General features: G+C 40.3%; 1 protein-coding gene across 5 annotated transcripts in view; it reads left to right on the top strand.

Annotated features, from left to right (window-relative positions):
- Nucleotides 1–14,651, top strand: part of KIF6 (kinesin family member 6) — a 322,989-nt gene that overhangs the window by 287,902 nt on the left and 20,436 nt on the right. For 4 of the 5 annotated variants that reach the window (XM_075064272.1, XM_032790187.2, XM_032790186.2 and 1 more), the window contains 3 exons: nt 7,146–7,230; nt 7,799–7,934; nt 9,945–10,039. In XM_075064272.1, coding sequence (XP_074920373.1) covers nt 7,146–7,230; nt 7,799–7,934; nt 9,945–10,039 — 316 coding nt within the window. Of the gene's footprint in view, nt 1–6,407; nt 6,877–7,145; nt 7,231–7,798; nt 7,935–9,944; nt 10,040–14,651 lie in introns of those variants that run through there. The other variant, XM_032790190.2, reaches the window with a different exon arrangement.

The following is a 14,651-nucleotide window of genomic DNA, read 5'->3' as shown; positions in this document are numbered from 1 at the left end:
TTGTCCCAACCCAAACACAGATAAAAAATCTGGCCAGCTGTGTGAATTGAGGTAGCAACCAGTGGACATCATGGTAATTGTGAAATCCTGGGTTGCCTCAAAAGAATTGTCATCAACATAGATGTTAAAGTCACTGAGTACTCTCAGCCTTGGTTCCTCCTAGAAGGAATCTCGATACCTCATGCAGTGACTTTGCAGTGCCACAGAAAAGTTGAGAATCCTGTCTTAACGTCATCCCAGGACTTTCAGACAAGATGGGCACACTGAGTGAATTCTTGGCCCTGTTGAAGTCAATGTCAATTTAGCCACTGACTTCATTAGGGCCTGAATTTCACCCACTGTATTTAGTCTAGTTTTGGGGTAGAAGATCTGCATTACAGGCAGGATACAAACGGCATTGCCAGCCATCCTCACCCATTTCCTTTTGGTTCATACTGAACTGAGTATATGGCTAGAGTCACCTGCACCAAAACTTGGTCAGCACGTCTTGCAAATTATAGACAGTTGTTGCTTTATTAATCACTAACTTTGCATTGGTCAGCGTGAAGTGAAGGCCCAGAAACTTGTTCACTGGTATCCCAATCTTCTGATAGCTAATTAAGTGTGAAACCAATGGAATTGAGACTAAACAATCTTGATTTTGGATTATGATTTACTTCAAATCCTTTCTTTTCTTGTCTCCCCTTGCCTAGTACCACAGACATCAAGGGATCCACACCCACACAACCAAACACCCTGCCAGATCTCTACAATTCCAGCATGAGACAATATTGTTCAGCCATCTCAGAGACCCTTAGGTAGCCACTGAAGGGCTGCCACAGTTGACTGCCCAAATAAGGACACCCAAGGGCTGGCTACAATGTTAATCTATAATGCAGGTTCCCTACCTCAGACAAGCCCAATTGACAGTTATTCCCCCAAATGTAATAAGTCTTACTTTCCTGCTTTGGGAGACACCACTCTGGTTTAATCCTATACTCTTGCCATTGAGCACAGATATCTGGGTCTGACCTACATATCAGTGAACGGAACCTAATCTTGATTTCACTCTAATTAACCAGTTTATTGGTTACTCTGGCATGCGTCTGTCTCAGTCTCCCCTGACAGAGATGATGCTTTTTGTATAAACAATTGTTTCTGTGAGAAGAGGGGATTTGAACCTGCAACTCCCACATCCCAGCTGAGTGCTATACTTACTATGCAATAAAGTCAATCTTTCACACACTCAATATTTACTTATTTATACAAAGTGTAACAGCACCGACAAGAGAGATTGCAAAAAACTCAGTAGCCCAGTGGTTAGGGTATTTGCCTGGATTGGGGGAGATCCAACTCCAAATCAGGCATTTGAACCAAGTCTCCTACTTCCCAGCTTTAGGTCACTGTTCTAAATCAGGCAGAGCAAGAATTCTAATATGGGTCACCTGCAGCCCAGCAGAGTGCTCTAACCTCTGAACGATTGGCTGTTCTATGGTCAGGGCCGGCTCCAGGCACCAGCTTAGCAAGCAGGTGCTTGGAGCGGCCACTCCAGAGAGGGGCGGCACGTCCAGGTATTCGGCAGCAGGCCCTCGCTCCCCCTCAAAGTGAAAGACCTTCTCCTGAATTGCCGCAGATCGCAATCACGGCTTTTTTGGGGGGGTGGAGGCTGTTTGGGGTGGCAAAACCCCTGGAGCCGGCCCTGTCTGTGGTTTGATATTCTCTCCCTTTGCCCTCTGCCTCCTGTCAAAAAACTTCAGCAAGACTCAGGTTCATAATGGGATTTTTTTGAATTCTCAAAAACTTTCACAGCATGGGAAATCTTCTCCTCACTCAGCAGGATAACCTCACACTTTGCCGGATTATGGATGGAAGCAGATTCCAGAGCCAAACATTCCCTCTTCCACTGAGAACACCCTGCATCAAGCCTCAAGACATTAAGTTCTAGGAGCTGTTGGTGAGAGTGCCCCTGCTGGCTCAACAGTCTAAAAAGTGCACATGGAGAGAGGTGGCCTCTATGGTAGTCAGGATCCAACCATATAGGGCTATATAGATTGCATCCAAGAGGAAAGGTTACAATGTCCTATCTAGACATACATGGAAAAACCTTTATTATTTACTGCTGCTTCATCCAGCTGGGCATCCAAGAAGGCCACGTTATGAAGTTCACAGAGACAAGCAGGCATATCCCATCAAAAGAGGAAGCAGACACCATGGTATTTTTCTCTGAATGTTTCCAATCAGACCAGCCACATCATCTCTGTCTCACCCTGACTGAACTTCTGTCACCTTCCTGTCATCCAAGCTCCTATTTTGACAAGGCATCAGGGGTGGGGGAAACACTGAACCATTTGGATCCAGCTATTATTTGCATCCCGATGGCACTGCAGTTCAAACATCTCACTCTTCTAACAAGCAAAAGAGAAGGCTCAGAAGTAATGTCTATCACTTTATTTTTGTACTGAAAATGTTAATTCCAAATTTAGCAAAGAGACTTTTTCATGGAAGTGCTTAGATGTTATTGTGAAGGGCAGTATAGGAATCTTCATTTTATGGATGTAGAGAATAATAGAGAAAATACCATCATTGAACTGTCAAGTATGGCTCTGGGTAATAAAATGGGCAAGATAATTAATGAGAAAAACCTCATGTAATCTAGTGGCAAAATTCAGTTAGTAAACTTAGTCGAGGTTCTAGATCAGTGGGTGTTTTCTGACCAGGGCCTAGGTGTTTTATTATTCCACTAGGTAGACTGCCATGTGTGGAACACATTAAATTTGGACCTATTCACCTGCATTTTTCAGTATTTACTACTTGTACATTTGGAAACCATTGGCAAAGTTTTAGTCACATTGGTTTCAGAAATTCCTGTGGCTTGAGTACAGCTGAATTGGAAACACTTTTTGTTCCATGTGCCAGGTATTTTAAGGAGCAAACCAATATGATGACATGTTTCAAACAAGGCTTCAATGAGTGGAAAACAAAAATAGAAATCTGTATTTAACCAGAAGAACTTATAGCAGAGACACCAAAGCTGGACAATGTATTCCAGGTATCATGCTACACTGGACACAAGTTACACAAGCAGGTGAGGCCAGTGATTAAATCATACAGAGCAAAGCAATACAATGATGGATGGCCTTACTGGCAGCTATGCTAAAATTCAAAATAAGACAACATAATGGGTGTGGCTTTTAAAAAAAAAACCCCATAAATGTAATGTTTTCAAAGGTTGAAGATGAGACTATTGTTTTATTTTAAAGCATAGAACTTACCACCTGGTAGAATATTTTAAACACCATATTAGAAAATAATTAGAGGTACGGCTGATTCAAAACCCCCAATCCAAATACTTCAACCTTTGGGAAAGTTTGAATCTAGATCTGAATTTTGCAGTTCATATCCATCTCTATTTTTATATAAAATGTGTCCATAATGCCTGCCATCCTGGAGAAAGTCATATCCACTCCTCAATCAAACGAGACAGGTTGAACTGGCCTACGGGAGGAATCAAAATATAAGGAGAAAGCCTAAGTAACTCCAGGCCCCTTACAAACAAAAAGAAAGGGGGGTTCTTTTTAAACCAACCCAAACAGCATTGTAGGCTCCAGCTTAATAGCACAACCCCACCTCAGGACTGAGTTTGCCAAGAGTAGCAGAATGGATAAATAAAAGCAATACAAAGATTAATTGGACACTGAAGGCAGCTCTAACTGTGATTATTTCAAGTGACTATAAATTTAAGTAGTTAAATACAAGATTGTCTGATGCTGAAATGAAAACCTTTGACTGCAAAGGTACAGCTGTAGGGCAGGACATAATGTTAATTGAGGTACTAGGACAATAAATCTGTAGAATGTTTGACGCCTAGAACAAATTCAGGGCCAGTAATATATGGGCTCCCTAGAGAGATTAAAGTTCAGAGTCACAGAGTTTCTTTACCAAATTGATCTTCAGTTTGATTGTGGACAAAAATAAGCCAGAATTTTTCAAGTTAGTTGACTACAAAGTCTGCCGTGGTAACACTGATGATAACAGTATGTATCAGTTACTGAAAATAGTGCTTTTCATCCATGCTTATCGCAGTGCTTCACAAGGGTAGGTGTAAGTATTATCAGTTTCTCCATGAATTCTTTGATTCACTGCACCATGATCAGCAGAACTGGCTGACAATGGAGTTAACTGAATGCTACAAATTCCTAAGGGAGGGGTGCACAGGGAACACTCACCCTGCACCTCAAGAGCATCAGGAGTCCTTTGCTGCACTTTCTCCAATGTATACCTGTGCCTTAATGAAGCAATCTGGCCCAGTAGTTTTGTTCTCTCTATAGTATTTTGGCATAACTACCATTGGCAATATGGATGGATGGATAAGGGAGGAGACTAGGGGTGCAATCCTGATCCCACTGAAACCAATGGGTGTTTTACTATTTACTTCAATGGGGCCAGGACTTCACCCAAGATCACTAAAGCTTTGTCATTATCTATTGTGTTTTATTGTAGTGTATTCATATAACACCACTAATTTTTGACACCTCTTCTGCCATGAATCTGACAGTTTTTTTGACTCATATGTTGTTTGCTTTAACACCCAAAAGAGCTTCATTTCTTAATGTGTTAAGAGCACCCACTCCACCACAGAATGGCCCACTCAGCCCTACTCTGCTGCATGTATGGAATGAAAGTTGTGTGTGTAGTTTTTGTTCACCTTGGCATTTAGTCTGTATTAACACACTCGACCTTATGTACTTTTGGTGAAATTAAATATGTTTCAGTCTCATTTTTGATTAAGCTACAGGGTGTAACAACAAAAGAATAATGGTTTTAGCTGGAGCACTGACAGGCAAAGAGAGGTCATTACTGCCCTCGTGTTCCAGCCAGAATTCTATTCCTTGAAGCTAGGGTACACTCCTTAGGCCTAATGAAATGTTGACATATAATTTATTTTCTTGGCTGAAATAATAATTGAGATGGAAACCAAAGTGTATTGTACAGCAAATCTTTTGTTCCTTGCATTTTTCTTCAGTTAAAAAGGCAAAACTTGTTTTATTGGGAACCTTAAGACACTCCCTAGAAATTGAAAGTGGTTTTGTAATAGTTGTGCTTTTTTAGTAGGTAACTTGACATTTCTGAGCCCAGTTATTTTAATCCTTGTTGGGAAGGCTGTCTCCTGGAACGAGAAAATATTGTAGTGAGTGTGGAAGTTCAGTTCTAAGGCGCATCCTGATTGTCAAGCTGTCCTGCAATAGCTCAAGAACAGGAATACCAACCTCAGGGCAGACTTTTAAGAAGCAGGGCACAAACCCCAAATTGGCTATATTTAGATTTCACCATCCAATTATCTAGTGTAAACTCCTCAAGCACTATAACACCTTTAACATGGAGTTACAGACAGTTCCCTTGGGAACTCCAATCTATCATACTACCCAGGTAAGCTTACCTTTGTGATAGATGGTCCCTTACATCAAAGATCACAGCAGTATTCAGGCTATCCCCAGTCCCAAAGAATCAGTCACTTACCTCAGTTGCACCTTAGATCTCACACCAAAGACAACACTTGTAATCAATCCTATAATAAACTATATAAAGGTTTATTAACTAGGAAAAGGAAATAAGAAAGTTATTTACAAGGTTAAAGCAAGTAAACATACCCACAAATGAGTTCTCATCTTAAGTTTCAAAACGTAATAGATGCTTCTATAATAAACCAGATCTAAACGTCCCTTCAGGCTAACCCAGGCTAAGCACTGAGGAATCCCTTGCTTATGCCTAGGAATCTTGCCCCCCAAGAGTCCAAGCAGCAAAGAGATACAGTTCCTCTTTGTTAGGGCTTTTTATTCCTTCCTCACTTTTGCTTCAAGTTGCAAATTCTGCTGTTGGGACAAATTCACTTGCACATCTCTTCATGGGGAGGAGAGGAGCAGTCAATGAAGTCCTGTGTCCCCTGATTTTCCCCAATAGTTCATCTGGTGTTAATAGGCCTCCTTTGTCAGGCAAGAGCTGCACCTACTGTTGGAAACTAGTATTTCACACTCATTAATACTTCTCTCCTGTCTGGTGATTTCCAGTTTCAAAGCAAACACTTAAATATTACCTTATAACATGTCGTACAGATATTTGCATACAGCAACTTACAACCATTTCATAAACTTTAAACACTGAACACATTCTTATAATTCTAATACCTATTTTAACAGCGCTAACAGCCAGGTGAGCTAGACTGGTTCCAGCTATATGTTCAATTGAGACCTAGAGCTTAGGGACTGGTTCCAGCTATGTGTTCAGTTGAGACCTAGGGCCTTGGCATGAGCTGGCATCTAGTCTGCCAGCATCACACTGATCAGACACACTCTGGCACTTTGATGTAGAAACCATCCAGGAACTTGTGCCTCCAGTCTGACCTAATGTATCTTCTACCTCATGATTTTCAGCAAATGTTGAGAAAACTGCTGCTGAAGCACAAACATACTGTCCAGCAGCAAGGATCAGGTTAACAAAGTTAAGTGAAGAATAAAAAGATCCTAAGTTGCTTTCCATGCATTTTAGACTCTATTCTATGGCAGTATTTCCCCTTACATTTCTTTTTGCCTCATCTAACCTCTTGCAGCACATCAACTTTCAAGCAGTTCCCCTTGTTTATATTCAGTAGTTGAATTTAGTGCATCTCAGAGTTAATCTTCCCCGCAGTTTGTACCTCAATACTCCTTTTTGCTATTCCAGTCCCAGGAACCTCCACCTCTGCCACTGTACCTCAGTCCTAACTTGCAGCACCTCTGCGATTTCAGTCCTCACCTCTGTTAGCAGAGACAGCCAGTTCTATCAACTTTAAGTTAGTTTTAAGATATAGACAAACATTTACAGGTGACTATGTAGAGACAGCCAAGCTAATTTTTGCATGTAATTTACAGTAAAGAACCAATTCTGATCTTGCATTCGTATAACTCCAGATTAACTCCACTGATGTCACTGGAGTTACACTGGTGTGAGCAAAATCAGAACAAGGCCTAAGTTAGGATTTGGAACCCAGATCCCCAGAAGGGAAAGACTAATGCACTACCCCATAGTACTACTTAGCACTTCTCAAGCTGTTCTTATTCTAATTAAAATGCATTTCTCTTCGTCCCTGCTCCATATGATCATCGCTAACCCCTGACAACTTCTACTTGTAGGTGTTGCCAGTCCTTCTGCAGAGCTAAATGAATCTGATCCTGTGGAAGAGAGGCTTCGAGCACAAATTGAAGAAGAGAAAAAAAGGTGTTATTTCTGCCTCATCACATACTTCAGATATCAAATTAAAATGACATCTGGATATGTGCAGCATGTCCCAATAAGACTTCAGTACTCACAGCTAACCTCTGCTTTGCTTTGACATTATTACAAAAATGCCATCTTTCTGGTTCACTAGTAAATGTCAGCTAGTTTCCTGTAAGCCTAAAAATAATACAGTAAGTTACTGGACTGAGGATCAGAGTTAGCAACTTGTTCACTGGGATCAGAGTTAGAAATTTGCTCTTTGGTCCGAAGCTAGCAGGGGTGCTACCAAGACAACATACTTATCCATCTGTTATTTGCTCCCATGGCTGTTTCAGGAGCAGTAAATGATTTTCTAGGGTCAGGTTTTTGTATCTGCTGCCCATAGAAGTGCTAATAAAATATGAGATGCTCCCCCATTCCTGGCTTTGAGAAGTTGTTTTGAAGTTCAGGTTTGGTAACTGCCCTGGGTAGCATAAAACTACATTAATGATCTGTCAGCATGTTCTCCCAGAGCCAAAGACAAAAATTCTCTGTTCTGAACAAACCCTCTTCTCCTTTCTCACTGCAGTTATAAAACAATGTTCAATCGGTTGAAAGGGTTGAAGATAGAGATTGAACACTTGCAACTTCTTATGGAAAAAGCCAAGGTGAAGCTGCAAAAAGACTTTGAAGTCTGGTGGTCTGAGGAGGCATCGAATCTGCAGGTATCGGAATGTCTCCTTCAATTTTATGCAAATATAAAATTAAAGCTGCACTTGTTGACTAAAGAAACCATTGATTAGATAGGAAGGGGACTATTATGGCTGAAACTTTGGTCCTGATTCTCCTCACTCTTAGTATGGTGTAAATCAGAACATGATAGTTATACTAGTGTAAAACTAGTGCAAGTGAAAGAACTATCAAGCTCTTTTTCCCCACTGTGTGCCCTAGTTTGGCACCCTCTTAAACATCTTCCAAAGAAGTTATTTTCACATAAAGGCTAACTCAGAAACAATACATGTTAATCATGTTTTCAATTTCTTTTAACTTTTTTTTTTAATTTTTACTTCAGAAACACTTGTCTGTGGTATTCCAAATGGAATTGAAAGATCTTGGTGACATCTATTATTGCACCTGGCCTGTTCTGAGATGGGGAAAGGCTTGCTCAGGAAGTTATTCATTGGATACTGAATACATTAGAATGATCCATTCGATTCCAATGAATTTTAAAGAATGTAAAGTGACTAGGGGAGACTTAGGGCCAGATTATCTCTTACTGCTCACCAAAACTATGCTGCTTTACGATTTACCTGGTGTTGGAAGATGGCAGACACCACCAATAGCACATCCACGAAAGCCAACACAGACAACTGATTTCCAACTTCCCCTGGTTTTGATGACTCCTGTAGCCTTACAGAACTTCTAAGCTCCCCTGTGGTTCATCTGTTCTCAGCTCAGAATGCCAGCACAGCTCCTGGCTTGCCAGCCAACTTCCACAACTGATACTGTAGCCAACTTTAGGAAATCCACAGAAGCAGAGGTTCCCGATTTAATAATTGTAGTTATAACAAACTAAATAGGTTTATTTTAAAATAATATGTAAAAAGTTTGTACCATAGTGAAACAAGCTAAGACACAGGGCTTCACAATCACAAGAGATATCACAAAAGCAAAAAACATCACAAGAGATATCATTCTCATGGGCTTTCTCATTGTCACTTCTCTAGAAGTCTTTCCTGGCAGGATTTCGCTAAGATATAGATGGTAGTGGCAATAACATGTTGGAAAGGAGCCCCATTATATCTGCTAGTAGAAGATCATCCCCAAACATCTGAGATCATGTCTGCATGGCGTAACTAATGATAACATGTGAGCCTAAATTAGAAGGGATGCAGAATTCGAGAAATCCATGTATTATGTGACCATGTGAAGAGAATATTGACTCCTTGGGTAAAAAATTATTAGTAAATAAAATTTTAACATGTTCAGCTAATATTTCTTTGTTCCAAAAAAAAATATATTAATAACTAAACTGTAGTTTTATGAAAACACTATAAAGAAATGTATTGAACATACAGTTAATTTTCATGAACTTGTTATCTTGATATGGCATCAGGCAACTTAACTAGCTTAAATGCAAATTTTGGTAGCAAAAGTCAAAACATTGTAACTCTGTGGGTGGCAATGGGGAGGGGATTAATGGCCTTGCTATCTGCAAACACAGCCTTTCAGAGAGCTGTGAAGTATAATTCTTGTACCTACTGGATGATGTCTTCTGTGTCTGTCCACAGGAGAGGCCCAAGATCAGCCTCTCATGATTCATCAATGAAAGATTTAGAAATCTGGACTAAATAATGACTTTCATACCTTGAACCTTGACCTATCTATAGATCTAAACACCCTAGGTAACTCAAGTCAGCCAACACCTGCTGCTGAGACCTTTTGAAAACCTGAAACTTGAGCTAGGAAATTCTTAAACCACTCCTAAACACTTTCTTGTAATGCCTATAGGAGTTCTTGTGCCAATCATCAGATCAGCAGGAGGATGCAGCTAAACTGGAAAGCATTGTTTGGATACAAGGCTTTGGCTGTGATTCTCAAAGGCACTGAGGATTGGCCTAGCTCTGTTACCATTGCAGTCAATAATAAAAGTCCCATTAACTTTCATGGGAGCAAAATTAGGCTGATGTTGAGTGCTTTTAAAAATCCTACCCTGCACGTTTCTGTTTCTCTAGGACCAGCAAGAGAAACTACCAATGAGCAATTCAGCAAGTGCCTTGAAGGCTTCCTTCCCGTCTCTTGAATCCCAGCAACATCTGTATACTAACAGGTAAGCTGAATATTTTTCTTCTTCTTACTCAGCCACCATCTGCAGCTGATAACAGCATTAATTGGAGCTTGTTGCCTGTCAGCAGTTCTGTAGGTTGCAAACATTTTCCATGGAAAACAGCTTAGTAAAAATTGTATTTCAGCTGGGTAATTATGTATTGCTGAGGTACCACAGTGCTGGACATGACATGGACTGATGGACAAATAGGTACAAAAGAAATATTTTTATCTTTCACTTATTATTTGCAGTAGTACTTAGGGTGGCTAGCTGTAGTGTGAAACCTTGTTTTACTGTGAAAAATCTCCTGTTGCTATAGTTATTCTTCTTCACTTGATTTTGATAGCAAGTTTGATATCTGAGAATAGGGAAGCATTCCCTGTTTTTAAAAAAGGCAGTCATCTTCCCCACCTTGGCATCTGTCACTTCTGATTTCACAGCCTACAATTTTAGGATAAGAAGGTAAATCTCTCACACCCATCCATTTTATGGAGTGATGTCATTGCACATATATAGACAGAGGCTTAGTTCACACATGAATTTACCAGTTTACATGCTCCAAGGTTAAACCAATGAAAAGGATTTACCTATTTCTAGTGGTGTTCGGCCCCTTCTCTTATCCCCTGCTGAAGATGGCCTGATTTCCTGGTTTATAAAGATACAGGACATCAACAATGTACTTGGCTTTGGAATCACCCAAATTACCTCACGTGTGCCATTAATTTTTAATATTGTGGTATGTCCATGGCTGTGAGAGAAGTTAATCTGCATTATGGCATTATTACAGCTACCTGCAGTGGGTGCCAGCAACATCTTAGCATATATTGTACTGTAGTAATATATTTATCATGGTATTGGCAGTATTTAGAACAGGGAATGTTACAAATACCACAGTTAATTTAACTGGTGTAAGTGATCAGTGTATGTCTGTGTCAAGGCTGAATCCCTACTCTGTCACTCCAAGTGCAGAAAATGCGGGCCCACAAGGATTTTAAAAATTAATACTTGCCACTCCAGGCTTGTATTACATTCTCAAGGTTACAGCTTTTCTATGACCTTGGTACCCTCAAGCCCTTTCACCGCCACCCCCTCTGGGGAAGAGCTGAGAAAAAAAACAAGGAAATTAGCTGTGACTACCAGCTAATCAAACAACATGCACAAACCTCTTAGGACACTAAAGATCCAATCCTGTTCTTAAAAAAAGTAAATTTTATTTAAAACAAAAAGACAAAAAATACACCTGGAATTTAGGCTTTTGCTAGATTTTAAAAGAGCAATTCCAAAAATCAAGCACCCAAAATAGCTTTATTGGGAAGGTTCAGCTTAAAGGTTGCAAGCAAACAAAAGCATCTGGGGTTAGTACAGAAGAGTCCACAAGCCAATAAAAGAAATAACCCTAATCGTATCTTTTTAGACAGTGCCTAATTTTACTTACATATCTGAGGCTCCAGATAAGTAGGTTCGAGGTATGAATTGATAATCTGTAATCATATCTGGCTTAAAGCTGCTTATAGCATTAGTGCTCCATGTCCCTGCAACCCAGAGAACAACAGACAAAGGGAAAGTTCCTTTCCCAATTTTAAAAAGTTCTACCTTCCCATTGGCTCTTTTGGTCAGGTGCTCACTTCTTTCCTTTTCCCTGTGGGCTTGTTAACCCTTTACAGGTAAAGCAAGCAGAGAACAGACACCAAGAGGGATTTTACAGCTAACTGGCTGGCTGGGGTTGTCCATCACAAGGGAGCTCTAACTCCTACCCCCACCACCCACCACCGTGTAATCACAGTCTGCTTACAGCATTTTGTCTGTGGGTAAAAGAAAAAGGGCTTGCTGAATATGGAACAATACTTGAAGCAAAAAGACAATTAGGGGTAAAACATTGATTTCTCCTGCTCAAGTAAACTTTACCCCTTACACTAGAGAGTTCCATTGTGGACTGCAGCGGTTTAGCTATTTACCATGGTCCTAGTCCGTGGATGTTAGGTGATTTGTTGTATCGACTCCTTGGCCTTGAGATCAGTAAGCCCTTGAATGTAACAGGACAGAGACCAGTGAACTGCTGTGTTTCCAGTGAGGAGCCAGTGAGTTAGTTGTAATTTTGTTTTGCCTCAATTATCTAATTTGCACCTTGAATGTTACTGGTATGTAGTTACCTTTTTGAAGGTCCACTGTTTTCTTCCTTTTCTCGTAGTTTTCATGGAGCATTCATCTTATTTTATGTTAAGCTTCTTGTAAAACGCAGATAGTCCCACAGCCCATTTGCAGCTGTATTCCACGTGCATGAGATTAGAAACCACAGCTTCTTTTATTGTGAGGGGGAGCGTGCAGGCTTTGGCGCTTAGTGTCTCCACTGTGCATGAAGAATGTTTACTTCTTGCGTCTTTGGAACCTGGTTGAGTGCTGTTAATCATTTTGGAGGAAAGTTTCCAGTTTCACACTGTTTCCAGAATAGTAAATAGCAGTAATGCTTCATTGTCCAGGCGATTTCCCTTGTTACCCAGTAGGATCTCCAGTAACATTACTTTATTTAGATTTCCCATCATTATGTTAGGAGTGAGACCCTGGCTATGTAACTTGCCGCTGTCTCTGTTACATAGTCCTTGGTTCACAATATGGCCCTTTGGTTAGCCCAAATCCACAATGAAACTGGTAATATGTTCATATAAAGTTGATACTACCCACCATCACCCACCAGCAGTACTTGGTCACAATAGTGGAAGCTGAGTAAGAAATTTATATTACCATGTAGATGTTGTATATAGTATCAGTGGAAGATTGAGAGAAGCCATATCCAAAGAGGGAATTCAGTTAGAAGATGTGTTGATTATGGACATAAAGATTGTAACACTAGTGGCCTCCCTGTCAGAATATGTAAGGAGCTATTGATGACAGAGATAAGCATTGCAGGGTAAACCATGCCAAACTTAGGCTCCATATGCACTTAAACCATTCAAACTAGCTCCTTGGTGTGAACAGAGGCAAATGCAGACTTCAGGATTAGAAGTAATGGAATCTCTGTCTTGGCACATTTAACAATCCCAGGATACAACTGAGGGATTTGACTATGGTAACCTTTTTCAAACTGCAGCAAAGAGTCCTGTGGCACCTTATAGACTAACAGACGTATTGGAGCATGAGCTTTCGTGGGTGAATACCCACTTCGTCAGATGCAGCACTCTTTGCTGCTTTTACAGATCCAGACTAACACAGCTACCTCTCTGATACTTTTTCAAACTCTAAATATTCATTCTAAGAAAATCCTTTGGTCATCTCACAGGTCTGTAATGCACAGTTTACGTTGACTATTATGGTTTATGGGGCACTTTACAAACATTTTAGAATAATAAAATACTTAATTTGTGCAATGGCTGTTCTGGCAGTTGGGAATGTCATTAATTAGAGGTAGCAGAGATGATCAGGTCGCAGAAAGAGAAGAGGTATCCCCAAGTAATACATGATAACGTATCAGGTCAAGAAGAGTTTGGTAATCCTTGTTAGGTTTAAATGGACAAAATTAACAAGTTTGTGGCCAAATATTTATCTTCCTTTAAGTAAAACAGTGTTTCAGCCCTTAGCAACTCAACCAAAACTAGTCTGTGTTACTAAGGGGTCAGTTCTGTGAAGTGCTGAGCACGGGCACTTAGAAGTTAGAACCTCACAGGATCAGGCCTTAAAAGACCCAAAACCACTTGTTTGATATTTCTTCCCCTGAAGAGAATGGCAAAAATCCCACTGATTTCAGTGGCAGCAGAATTGAATTTAGTACCTGGGGTTTGTTTAATATATACAGATACTTAACACACAAGCCATCCTCAATGTATTCTACATGAGATTAACCTTCCTATTGGAAAAGTGCTGTATTACACAGGTCAGCTAGTGTTGCCTTACTCATGTTATCATATCTGATGTATTTCAGATAGCTGAAATTTATACTATGCATTTTCTAGAGGCTTAACCAGAAACATTCATTTCAAATACAAACTTGCTTGCTCTGCAATTTTTGGGATAAGTCTTCACGCTAGGTAGTTTTGAATATTTTATAACCTTCTGTGATTGCAAACAGTAATCTGAAATGTTCAGAAAGCATAAGTGCCAAAAACAGGGGCGGCTCTAGGTATTTTGCTGCCGCAAGCACAGCAGAGCGACCGGCAGAGCACCCCCTATGGCTTGCTGCCCCAAGCACATGCTTGGTGTGCTGCTGCCTGGAGCCGCCCCTGGCCAAAAGAGATTTCAGTCAGTAACTGCAATTCTTGGTAGCGATGAGGGTGTAGGGACAACCTATTAAGAAAGAGGTCAACAATATCTGATGATTTATAACAGATAGAGACATCAAAAATACTTACAAATTTTTGTTCCATTTTCTTAGGTTTTGTGTTAGCTTTAATGAAGCATAATGAAAATATCCATGCATACAAATAAGAACAAAAAATGCTACCTAATAAGAGCATAAGCTGCTGTCATAGCTTCCTACTCAGATTTGAACCTTAGCGTTCATAAACTGAGAAGCTAGCATGAACCCTCTAAGCTTAATTACCAGCTTAGATCTGATATCGCTGCCACCAGCCAAAAATTTCCAGTGTCTTGGCTCACTCTGGTCTCCCCAAAACCTTCCCTGGGG

Source organism: Chelonoidis abingdonii, chromosome 3 (genome assembly GCF_003597395.2).
Source record: "Chelonoidis abingdonii isolate Lonesome George chromosome 3, CheloAbing_2.0, whole genome shotgun sequence".
NCBI lineage: Eukaryota > Metazoa > Chordata > Testudines > Testudinidae > Chelonoidis > Chelonoidis abingdonii.
This window is presented reverse-complemented; position numbering and strand designations above follow the sequence as displayed.